The sequence below is a fragment of the Furipterus horrens genome, unplaced genomic scaffold (assembly GCF_987537825.1).
Source record: "Furipterus horrens unplaced genomic scaffold, mFurHor1.1.pri manual_scaffold_9, whole genome shotgun sequence".
Classification (NCBI taxonomy): Eukaryota; Metazoa; Chordata; class Mammalia; order Chiroptera; family Furipteridae; genus Furipterus; species Furipterus horrens.
Genome location: NW_028327179.1, coordinates 53,015,959 through 53,028,457, shown reverse-complemented (window position 1 = coordinate 53,028,457; position 12,499 = coordinate 53,015,959). Strand labels below are relative to the sequence as shown.

The window sequence follows — 12,499 nt, the reverse complement described above, 5'->3', positions numbered from 1 at the left end:
AAATAAGCCAAGTATCCATTGTCACCTTCTCATTTTACCACAAGTTTCCCAGCTAATGATTAGATGATAAATCACCACTTAAAAAAAAGGGACACAGAATCAAGGAAGTCTTTTCTTAACCTGTTACATAGTAGGCCAATCTTAAAGTCTTATCTTAGCCTGAAATATTAACAGATTTGGTTTCAGCAAACTTAACAGGTTTCATGTTTTTCCTATTACCTGATAAAAAAATGTGTAGACCTAGTTTTAGGAATAATAACATCATTAATATGGAATTTTCTCATTGTTAAAATCTTAAATCTGCTTAGAAAAAGGGAGTGATTGCTGGGGAGGAAGATTGTCTGATAGGTCTTTTGAATCTCTGACTAAGCTTTCTGAGAAATTTTAAGTCAATGTTCAGATATTTTAGCTGCTATACAACTTTTAGTAGTTAATGAATGAGTTTTATGACTTGCATATTATACAGTTTAGCTTAAAATTTGGATATCATCCTTAGTTGAGAACTTCAGAAAAACGGGGTTATATATGGTTCATTTCCAACTTTGCCTTACATATCTTATTTCTCTGAACTTTGTAATTCAAATGGATTTATATTTATTTTTATCAAAATTAAACCAAACAAAACTCTTTAGGCACAAGCAGAATAAATCCAAATCAGATGTATAATCGTGAGTTTAAGTGGTACTTTCCATACCTTTTAAAACTTTTATTATATTTAGTGTTTTAAGCTTCTAATGTTAGAGTATTTTTATGAATTAATGTAATTTGAAAGGTGTTTTGAGCCACTTTGACTTGACAGAAAATAGAATGCTTGTTTCTAACATAATCAAAATGAATTGAGACTAAATTTTAGAAGGTTTATAAATAGTGTTGTAAAAATTTTTAAGTAAATTAATTTTTATATTCTAAAGATTGTCTAGAATAGCAAAGTCACTTTTTTAACTTTGGAAAGCTTTTACACTTTTTTTGTTTTTTTTCATTTTTAGTTATTTTATGTTGGGTGTGTATTTTTCTGTACAGGTTTTGGATATTTTAGGTAAGAAGTTCCCTGTTACTGAGAACTCAAAGGGCTACAAGCTGCTACCACCTTATCTTCGAGTTATTCAAGGGGATGGAGTAGATATTAATACTTTACAAGAGGTATGTGTTTATATTAAATGTTCCAATAAGGTAAACATTAAACTCCTTTTTATTAATTTGATAAACATTTATAATTTCAGCACAATTATGATTCTTTTCATAAGCGTTTATAATATGTCTTTTTTGTTGGTTGCTTAAATTTTATAAATAATAGTAATTTGAAGTATAGAAGTACCAGCCAAACCACATTTACTGTTCCCAGTTCTCCCTGGCCACACTGGATGACAAGCCTAACAAAGTATCACTATGAAACAAGAAAATACCAGTTAAGAAATGTTCCTTGTATATAAAACAAAAAGTGTTGACACTGCTCATATAGGTTTTTTAGTAGAATGGAGCTTCACATTCTCTAACAATGTGAAATTCAGATGTATTCTGTGTTTTTTCAAAATTATAAAATGGTTTGTCAGCTCTTCTAAATTAAGCCTCAACTGCCATCACTATTATTGTTTAGATTTAGTCAAATAATGTATTATATTAAAATCTTTGCCTCTTTTATTCTCAAATAAGCTTCTGAAGAGCTATAATTTCATGAGATATACTCCATAAAAGTTAAGGATATCACTGATTTCATAATGTGGACTGTCTGCCATTATAAACCATTGACATTTTAATGTATACCAGTCTCCAGTGGTATCACTTACATAATGCAAGTTATCAAAGATTTTTCTGTTTGACAGAGTTTGGTGTGGTTAGAGGAAGATCAGTACCCAGATTTTAAATAGCTTATTTTCCAAAGAGTCATTTAAAAGGAAGAATGACTGAATATAATAAACAGTATTTCTGTGGTGATGTGGATTTAAGAGTTCCAAAAGGAGGTTATCTGGAATAGATTTCTTGCAATAACATAAATGAGGTTTCTTCCACCAACTCTCCCATACTGCTTTGCCTAAGGAAAGTGGAAACTCCAAACTCCTGTAAGACATTTGGTGTTAGGACATTTGGGGCTTTCCTGTGAAAGGGAAAGAAGAAATAGAAGAAAAGTCTGCAGTGAAGAGGAGGAGAATCTGATTATAGAAAACTCAGCTGGCATATGTAATTGCTGTTGTCTCCTTAGCTCAGCTCAATTAAAGTTTCTTATCTTGGTATCAATTAAGAACTAAGACCCATTTCTACATTTTAGGCAGTTTAGCAGGTACCCTCTTAATCCCTCTTTCAGATGAAGAAACATGGACAGGGTACTGTACCATTTTCAGAATACCCATTAGCCCCATGCTCTTCCCATACCTTATATCTGCCCTTCCTTGTTGTAGTGGTGAGCTCTTTTAGGTTGGGTTGTTCAATCAGATATTTGAACTTCCCTTTAAAAACTGAAGCTCTTGGCTTTCCTTTCTTTTTCTTTTTTTTTTTTTAACTATGAACAAGAAGTCAGGTATTGAGACAGATATACAAATATTCTTTGACAGTCGTGAAACCTTAAACAGAACGATCAGGGAATGAATAATTTGTGTAATGCAAATGTACTTGTGTTGATTTACCTAAAGAGTGATACTTGCTCTCTTCTTATTGGAGATGGGTCAAAATAAGTTTTTAGAAGCAAAAGGAAGAATTAATATAGTGGTTTTGCTTTGTACATATACTAAATTAGATGCCTTAATTTTGACAAAATGAAAAATCTGTTTAATTTCAAACAACTGACTTCTTTCTTTGACTGTCAGCCTCACTTGTTGGACTGCTTATTCACAGTCAGTCTTCCCTGTGACATCCCCATAAAATTTACAACATAAGCGTACTTTAGTTCGTGTGTACCAAAATCAATCTGCTTATATATGAAAAGAAGCAAAAATCTCTTTTGTGTTGAACAGAATACAGATTATCTTCTCTTTCTGTTTGTATCTTGGTTAGGGATTCAGTCATCTTGATTATCATGGAGACCTATCCATTGGAGTGTTCGTTAATGACATTAAAATGATATCAAATTCTCAAATTTGGTGAAAAGATTTCTTTGCAAGTGAAGTCCCACATATTTTAAATATTTTTCTTTCCTTTTAGCTAACCTAATTTTTTCCCTTGAGCCCTTTTCTCTACCTTTCTAGGAAATTTCCTCTGACCCTCATACCTTTGGGCCATAGACTATATAGAAGATTTATGTAAATCTTAATGGTTGGGACACGTTAATATTTTTATCTAAATATAATGAATTGTGGAAACAATTATAGATCATAGTGCATGATTCAGATGTATGGATGTGATAAAAATATTTTAAAATTTTTTATTGATTGATTTTTAGAGAGATGAAGGGGGTGAGAGGGAGGGAGGGAGGGAGAGGGAGACAGAAAGAGAAAGATACCAATTTGTTGTTCCACTTATTGATGTATTCATTAGTTGATTCTTGTATGTGCCCTGACCAGGGGTCGAACCCACAACCTTGGTGTATTGGGACAACACTCTTAACAACTGAGGTACCCAGCCAGGGCACAAAAACATTTTATTTAAATTCTGATGGCATAATACAACTCTTCTCATTTCAGTTAGATACCTTGGACATAAATAAGAAAATAAATAGTGTTGAACAGTTAAATTTTGTCAATTTATGTCTAGTCAGATTTCCTTCTGATTGTATGTGTAAATATTTTTAAGTAGTAATTTTCTCCCAAATTCTGTAATTTCCTATACTCTTACAGAACAATTCACTTAAACTTTAAATTGTCTGAATTTTATAACTTTTGGTGCAGCTATATTGGAAAAATATCTTAAAGAAACTGGGCCAGAAGTACAGAGATAGGGCATTAGTTGATTACTGTTCTTAGTAATTTCCTCATTCTTATGCTTCTGAGGCATATCTAAACTCATGAAATCATGTGACAGGTTTGAAACTATTTTCTCTCTCTTTTCTTTTCTTTTTTTTAACTAATCCACCTTAACCTCCTTTTATATGTTTCCCTTTCTTTTCCTCCATTTTTGTTTTCTACTTTACATTTCTTCCATGAAATTTACTGTTGGAACGTTTTTTAATTTTGTATTTTTTATAAGGTTTTTATTGTTGTTTTACTTATACTTTTAAGGAATCGCTTTAAAATAAATTGTGTATGTTTTCATCTTGATTCCTCACATATAGTAGTAGAATTACATGAGATTTAAGAAGAAACTTGCCTTTTTAATGTGGGATTGTTAAAATATATTTATTATTCATTGTTTAATAGCTATGTCAGGTCAAGACTCTTACCTATTTGAGGGGAATATGGTGAATTTATATTAATGATTTATATAAAATATTAAATCTTATGATTTTTAATTTTTTTGGAAAATTCTGTTTCAATAAAATGGAACCATTTCCCAATACTTTGTTGTGACTATTCTCATGAAATTAAAGGAATGATTACTAAATTTCACTTGCAACCTTCTATCTTACAAGTGATTAAATATGTTGAATAAGACAGATGCTGGGTGAATAAGTCCTACTTAGGAAAAGGAAATATAAATGACATTAATAATAATGTCGTTTAACCAATCAATGTAACTTAAGTTATGTGTCCCTTGAAAAAAACTATTTTAGTTGCCAGAACTATGTGTTCATACAGGTCTCTCCACCTGGCTTGTATTCTGCCAAAAATGATCCAATGATAAATGTTAATGCCCAGTCTATTCATAATTTTGCTTATGGCACTGGGATTCTAATCAGAGTAAAATGACTGCCAGTGTCTGAACTGACATGTAGGAGAGAATATTTTATTTTGTTTTGATACCAATATCTGTTGATTTTTTAAATGCCCCATTACATCTGACATGCATTATGACATGTGATAACATGTAGTAATTCAGGGCAAATGTCTAGGTCTCATTGCTTGTGTTACTGGCATCTGGGCTACAACTACAGGAGGCAGATAAGAGAAGTTTACTCATGTAACCTTAGAGCCAACTTTTTCCTCACTCTCTAATTTCCTTCATTTTCTTAACCTTAACCAATTATCAATAATGCCCATGAAAAATTACCTCTTTTTCTTCCAAATTACTTATCTGGTTTTTCTTTTTTATTTTTCCTCTTCCAAATTACTTAGTATTTGTTTGTTTTATTTTTTAATCTTCTAGATTGTAGAAGGCATGAAGCAAAAAAAATGGAGCATTGAAAATGTTTCTTTCGGTTCCGGTGGAGCTTTGCTACAGAAATTAACAAGAGATCTCTTGAATTGTTCCTTCAAATGTAGTTATGTTATAACCAATGGCCTTGGGGTATGTCCTTTAACCTTATTCCTATGTTAATACCTTCTTTATGTATCTAGGTAAAATTCAGTTACAGAGGATGAAAGGTCCTGAACTATTAATATATTGTCAGGCATCACTGACCTTGGCTCAGAAAAAAGGAAAGAAAAGAGACATTAGGTAATAAATAAGAGAATAAAAGAGACTAGGAAAAATAAGATGAGAGATTAAGAGACAATGCAGGGTAGTCATTTTCCACTGCTTTTTATAGTATATAACTTTGAATTAAAAATTGACCATATTTGATTGAGAACATCAGCTAACCTAGAAAGTGGAGTATGAGGTTGGAGTTGTGATACCAGAATCATGTTCTAGTAGCCTTAGAATAGAGGAACCCAAGCTGTTAGGTAGCTGAACAACAATCCCCCTAACTCTTCATGGTCTTGGGTCAAAGGATGGGGGTGGGGAATACTCACCTAAGAACACACTGTTTGGTACTCTGCTTTATTCACCTCCACTTTTCTTTGGAGATTACTGGGATTGACCCATCTCCCTCCTTTCAAAGCCATGACTAGTTGCTTATGTTTTGCCTCCTACCTTCTGATCCTGAAGCAAGCATTCTGCTCTTGGGTTCTCGAGGTCTTTTTTTGCTTCTGACAGTAGCAAGGTTATAGAGTAAAAAGTAACAAATGGAAAGTTTATGGAATAGGAAAGAAACCCTTTGCCTTAGTAAAAATCCTAGTTCTGGAGCCACAGATTATATAATTGAGTTGACCTAAATTTGTTTTTCGATAACATTCCTGTGCTATCCTTCAATCAGTTTAAAGACAATTTGTAATAGAAAAGGAGATACCTTAGGGATTACATGCAATGACTTCCTACAGAAAGGAGTACTTGGTATTCTACAGTCATAAGAAAGGATAGCCAGGGTTTGGATTTCATTTTTGCCTGACAAAGTACTCACTCACTCTGTCCTCCAAAATAGGCTAGAATTATATTTCTAAAAGCCTGATGTTGATTGGGTTCATTATGCCTTAAAATTTATATTTAAACTATGTATATAGTTTTTTTAAAGAGTTGAATGACCATTTCTGATGATTAGTCTTCTTTTTCTCTTTCTGAATTTGGATTTCAGATTAATGTCTTCAAGGACCCAGTTGCTGATCCCAACAAAAGGTCCAAAAAGGGTCGATTATCTTTACATAGGACACCAGCAGGGAATTTTGTTACACTTGAGGAAGGAAAAGGAGACCTTGAGGAATATGGTCATGTATGTATCTGTGCTGATTGGGTTTTTGTTTTGTTTTCAATGATAATAGTTTGGCTCTCCAAATTAAGAAAGGACTTTATGTTGTATTTTAGTTTTAAATTATTTTCAGAACAAATTTTTTTGGAGGACAAAGTAGTTTTATTATAAACTATACAATATCTGACTTAGCCTACCAAAATAAAATGGAAAACATAAAGTGGTTAGATCATAAATATGAGACTTATACATATAGTGGGTGAAATATTTTGCAACATTCAAAAAATAATAAAAGTTTTTCCAGATAGCAACCAGCAGGGTAGTGACTAATACCTTCAACAAGCTGTATTTGATCTTACTCCTACGACCAATTAGCAGTGATTTTTTTTTTTCTTTTTCTGAAGAGGAATAGTTACAAATATTTTAAGGATGCTGTTCTTACATTTCTCGTAACTATTTGTATTATAGTAAACTTTGGTAATTTTAATAGTTAAAAGAAAGGCTATCCAAATTCTAAAATGTTGTTAAAGATAACTCCATTTTTTAAAAACAACAGACTCTAGTTTAGATAGTTTTCTTTAGTCTTATTTGATTGTCACAGCAACTCTGTGGGCTAAAGAGGCAAATTGTGTTATCTTACTGGTGTAAGAGGTGAAAACTACAGGACTTGATTCAGATTACATAAGGATAAAAGGTGAAACCTAGACTTAACTAAGTTTTCTGATTCAAGTCAACCAAACTGGGAAAATTTATAGTATGCTAAAGTCCATATGATCTAAAGGTCTTTAACATACAAAAGTACATTTATATTTGTTAACTCAAAGTTATAAAATCTTTATTTTTTAAACCACTGGATTGAAAATACTATTCATCTTTAGAGGGAAACTACTCATGAATATTTATATTCTCAGAGAAAATTTACATTAAACATAAACACATTATTACTTTAGATTCATTATACCATATCAAATATTCTGCTTGTTACTTTCATTATATATTAAGATTTTGAACCAGAGTTAATAAAATAACATTTTTGTTACCTTTAATTTAAAAAAAATGTTTCTAAACAAATTTTAGAATTAGATCACTGTATATAGCCTGTTAATGCAGTTCTTTGAGTAGTTTTCACTTAGCAATTGTAGCTACCAGGAATTTGATGAATTACTTTAGATATAGTCATAACTATTATTGAAAAAAGGCATTGATTTTAAACATATGTGAATGATACTCCAGAATACATAAGGCAGTAGTTAACTTATAATTAAGCATTTTGATAAGCATTTTGATAATTATATTTAACCTTATGAAAGAAAATGCTATAGCTAGAACAGTGCGATTTGAAACAACACGATGGCAAAAACATTATATACAGTAGTCCCTCTATATCACGGTTCACTTATCATGGCCTCACTGTATCACAAAATTTTTTAAACTATTTAATTATTTATCGCAGATTTTTCGCTATATCATGGGATTTTGCGGTACTGTTATTAAAGTTACTGCGGTATGTTTTAAAGTTACGTAGGTTTAATTAAGAGTGTAGAATATGTTTAAGAACATAAGTAGTGTTTATAAAAGTGTGAAAAAGGTTAATAAGGGACTAGGAACAATTTATAAGTGTGTGGGAAGGGTTTATAAAGCCTTAAAATATATATAAATACTAAAATAAATGTAAGGTTCCTGCTTCGCGGATTTTCACCTATCACGGGGGGGTCTAGAATGTAATACCTGCGATAAATGAGGAGGAAATACTGTAATGTCATATGTAGCACAATATTCAGACTAGATGGAAACTTAAGCATGATAGATTACTTACAGATTTTTCAAAGAGAAATTAGAAGGAGATAATTCTTCATTGACACAGGAGTGACTTTATCAGCCCCAAAAGGGAATTTAGTCCTAATTTCTTAAATTATCTTTGCTAATTTATCTTTGCTACCCTTGAAAGGATCAAATGGATTACACGTATCAGTGATTTTTGGATATAAACAAAGTCTCTGTAAATCAGTCACTGTGCATTAGTTAAGAAATCAATAATTATTTTTGTTTCTGCCTACGTTTGGTTTATTGCTTTTTAGGGATTTTTGGTTTGCTTATTTTAAGTCAAAAACTCAGTAACTAACAAATTTATTAAATTCCAGGCTTATGCATTTAACTGGTGTTGAGTCTGTTGGCTGGGAACAAGGAGATGTGTGGTGGGTTTTTGTTGTTGCACTATCAGTGGTGGTTATCAGCAACAGTCAGGATTCTGGGCAACACATTTCCCACCTGAAAAAAAAAGAGTGGGTCAACTAGGTGTTTTGGTTTATCCTTTAAGGAAAACTTTTAAGAATGTATTATTACGTCATTCCTGTTCATACAAGTTAATAACCATTTTAGATAGTGTCTTGTTCTCTGCCTCCTCCACCAGTATTCTTTGTATAAAAAAATTTTATAACTGAACACCATCAACATCTTGTATTTAACTAGTCAATCTTAACTCAGCAAGCATTGCATAAGTATTTTGCTTGATAGTCTAATCATTAAATTGTACTATTGTTATATTTGTGCAGGATCTTCTCCATACTGTCTTCAAGAATGGGAAGGTGACAAAAAGCTATTCATTTGATGAAGTAAGAAAAAATGCAAAGCTGAATATTGAACTGGAAGCAGCACCTCATTAGGCTTTGTTTTATGACTGTGTGTGTGTTCTTGTGTGTGTGAGCGTGAATTCACACGCATATACAGCTGTGTGTGTGTGTGAGTGATACATAATGTTCTTTGTACAGATGAGTGGAGTTTCTTTGTTTTATGATACATTACAGCCAAATTATTTGTTGGTTTATGGACATACTGCCCTTTAATTCTTTTCTTTTTTCCCAGTGTTTAGGTGATCTCAAATTAGGAAATGAACTTGACCATGTAAAAGATTAATGCTAAAGTAAGCTTTTTAGGGCCCTTTGCCAAAATAGATAGTAACTTAATCTGGACCGATCTTTTCTCAAATAACAGAACTAAGAAACTTTTATATATAACTAAAGATCACATAAAACAGATTTGCATAAAATTATCATGATCGCTTTATGTTTATATTTAACTTGTATTTTTGTACAAACAAGATTGTGTACAATATATTTAAAGTTTCAGTGATTTAACAGTCTTTCCAACTTTTCATGATTTTTATGAGCACAGACTTTCAAGAAAATACTTGAAAATAATTTACATTGCCTTTTGTCCATTAATCAGCAAATAAAACATGGCCTTAACAAAGTTGTTTGTGTTGCTGTACAATTTGAAAATTATGTCAGGACACATCCTGTAGAATTACTAACTTCACTGCCCCTTGTAGAATATGTATTAACCATTCTACATTAAAGAAAATAATGGTTCTTACTGGAATGTCTAGGCACTGTACAGTGATTATATATGTTGGTCATTGTATTGTACCAGTGAAATGCCAAATCTGAAAGGCCTGTACTGCAGTTTTATATGTCGGATATTGCCTGTGGCTATAATATGCACCTCAAGATTTTAAGGAGATAATGTTTTTAGAAAGAATTTCTGCTTCCACTATAGAATATATACATAAATGTAAAATATTGACAAAAGTGGAAGTAGTGTATTTTAAAGTAATTACATGTCTGAATTTATTTTTCCTATTCTGTAGTCGATATGACTTAATACTGGAATGGGTAGTGAGTGTACTTATCTTAAATTTTTTGATTCTGTTATATTTTTCATTAAGTTTTTTAAAAATTAAATTGAATATTAAACTGTATGGACATCATTTGTTAATTTTAAGATGAGTTCCTTAATAATATTTCATCAAGTTTTTAAATGAAGATGTAATATCCCCAATGAAAAGCATGATGGCATGTTTGAATAGAAGAATCTTAACCAAAAGCAGAAAGTTGACTAAATTCAAAGTGTTCAACGTCACAGTGTTGTTAAGTGATTAACTGCTAGATTCTGAGTCAGTCATCACATCCCACAGGAGGCCATATTTTTGTTTTTTTGGATTTGTAAATGATTCCTTTATTTTAGGTCTGTTCTTCTAAGGCAGGGAGTTGGGCCACCACTATGGCCCACAGGCCAATTTAGACTGCTTTTTTTCTTTCTTTCTTTTCTTTTTTTGTAAATAACATTTTGTCTGTGGCTGCTTTCTTAGACAGCAGCAGGAGTAGTTGCAGTAGTGATCACATGGCCCAGAAAGCCTGAAATATTTATTATCTGGCCCTTTAGGAGTGTGCCTTGAATTTTAAGAGAAATTTTATTTTTCAGGGAAGGGAGGAGGCTAAGTTGATACAGAGATTCTCTTTTGTCCTTTCTTTTCTCATCTAAGAATCTGATATTGGAAGATTGGTTTAGAAAAGCTTTAACAACACGATATTAAATGTGAAATTTTATAAATTGAAAAGCCATAAATCATCTGACCTGAACAGTTACATGAGAAAGTATTTTGTGAGAATAATCTGAGAGGTGATTTACCTTTATTAAATGTCTTTTATAAGCATCATTATAAAGAATTCAAGTTTTTGCAGATGATTCTAAACACTTATTTAATGTGAATAATAAGCATTATTCACTTTCAGTAAAAGTTTTCATCCTGTAATTTCTGGTAGGAAATCATTTTAAGCTGATTTTTAAATGTATCTAAATAAAGATTAGTAGCATTAAGAAGAACACATCTTCGCAAAATGTGCTAAGGGGCTTACAGTGAATTAAAAGAAAATATATTACCAATAATACCTGATAACCACCCATAAGTTTGATTTGGTTTAAACACTGCAATTACAATACAAACAATATTCTTTTGTACTATGAATTTCAGCAGTTTCAGAGTATCTAAAGGAGTTTTATTTTAAAACTTTCAGTGAATGCCAAAATCTGTCCATTTGGACGTGGCCATAGATAACTGGATGGAATGATTAATTCTGTTAGCTCTTAGCCACTTATAACTGACTAATCCTGAATTTCCATCACTAAGCACTTAGTATTAGGACCATTCTGAGTAGCAGTGGTTAACATAGATAATCAGAACTCTACTGTGTCACCCTTAAATCAGCCTAACTATTCCAGACAAAAGCAAATGGCATGTGGGTTTGCTTAAGTGTTTAGATTTGCAGCTGATGTCAGTTAATCCTCAATTCGTAACATCGTGAAGTATTTGTATTTTAAATAGGAGATAGGAGTTCTGTGTTAAGACTCTTTATTTGTACTTTATACTTAAACTAAAATGGTTTTAGAGATTATCCCTTATTTCCGTTCTTGAAATAAGTTGTTATGAAAAATATAATTTGGAAAACTAGAAAGAGAAAAATGGCACGGTATTTATTGTTCTGTTTGCCATAATTTAGAATTCAACATTTAAACAAGTATTTTGTAGTTTTACATTCCTTTTTAACCCATTCAGTGGAGAATGTCCGCTTTTCTCCGAAGTTGTATGTTAAAGCGATTCTAATATGTATTCAACATCAAAGATAAACATTTAATAAACATGGAAATAAAGTTTAGCTCTATTAGTGAAATGTTAAATTTGACTGTGTGCTTCCAATAATAGCATATTTCCAGACTTGCCTTTTTTAGGTATTTCTTCAGTTCAAAGAATTATTTAGAGAGGGAGAGGTGTCAAAGACGACTCCTGTTTTCTACTTTGTGCAACTATATGAATGGCAGTGACTCTTACTAAGAACACTGGAAGGAGACCAGCTTTGGGGAGAAAGAGCACAATTCCTATATTAAGATTTTGAGATGTCTTTCAGACATTTAGAAGTGTATATTTGGTAGCTGGATATACAGATTTTTGGACAAGAGGGTCTCAAGATAAGAATTTGATGTATAGATGGCCCCAGGAGACATAGGAAAAAAGTACTTCTCAAGGGAGAGTGTAGTCCATGATCTATTTTTGTAAATAAAGTTTTATTGGAACACAGCTGTACTTGTAGTTTAATTATTGTCTATGACTGCTTTCATGCTACAGTGATAGAGTTGAGT

General features: G+C 31.8%; 1 protein-coding gene across 1 annotated transcript in view; it reads left to right on the top strand.

Annotated features, from left to right (window-relative positions):
- Positions 1-10,207, top strand: part of NAMPT (nicotinamide phosphoribosyltransferase) — a 39,325-nt gene extending 29,118 nt beyond the window's left edge. The window contains exons 8-11 of the mRNA XM_090287334.1: positions 1,021-1,140; positions 5,170-5,310; positions 6,416-6,550; positions 9,079-10,207. Coding sequence (XP_090143460.1) covers positions 1,021-1,140; positions 5,170-5,310; positions 6,416-6,550; positions 9,079-9,189 — 507 coding nt within the window. The 3' untranslated portion in view covers positions 9,190-10,207. The remainder of the gene's footprint in view (positions 1-1,020; positions 1,141-5,169; positions 5,311-6,415; positions 6,551-9,078) is intronic.
- The last annotated feature ends 2,292 nt before the right edge of the window (positions 10,208-12,499 follow it).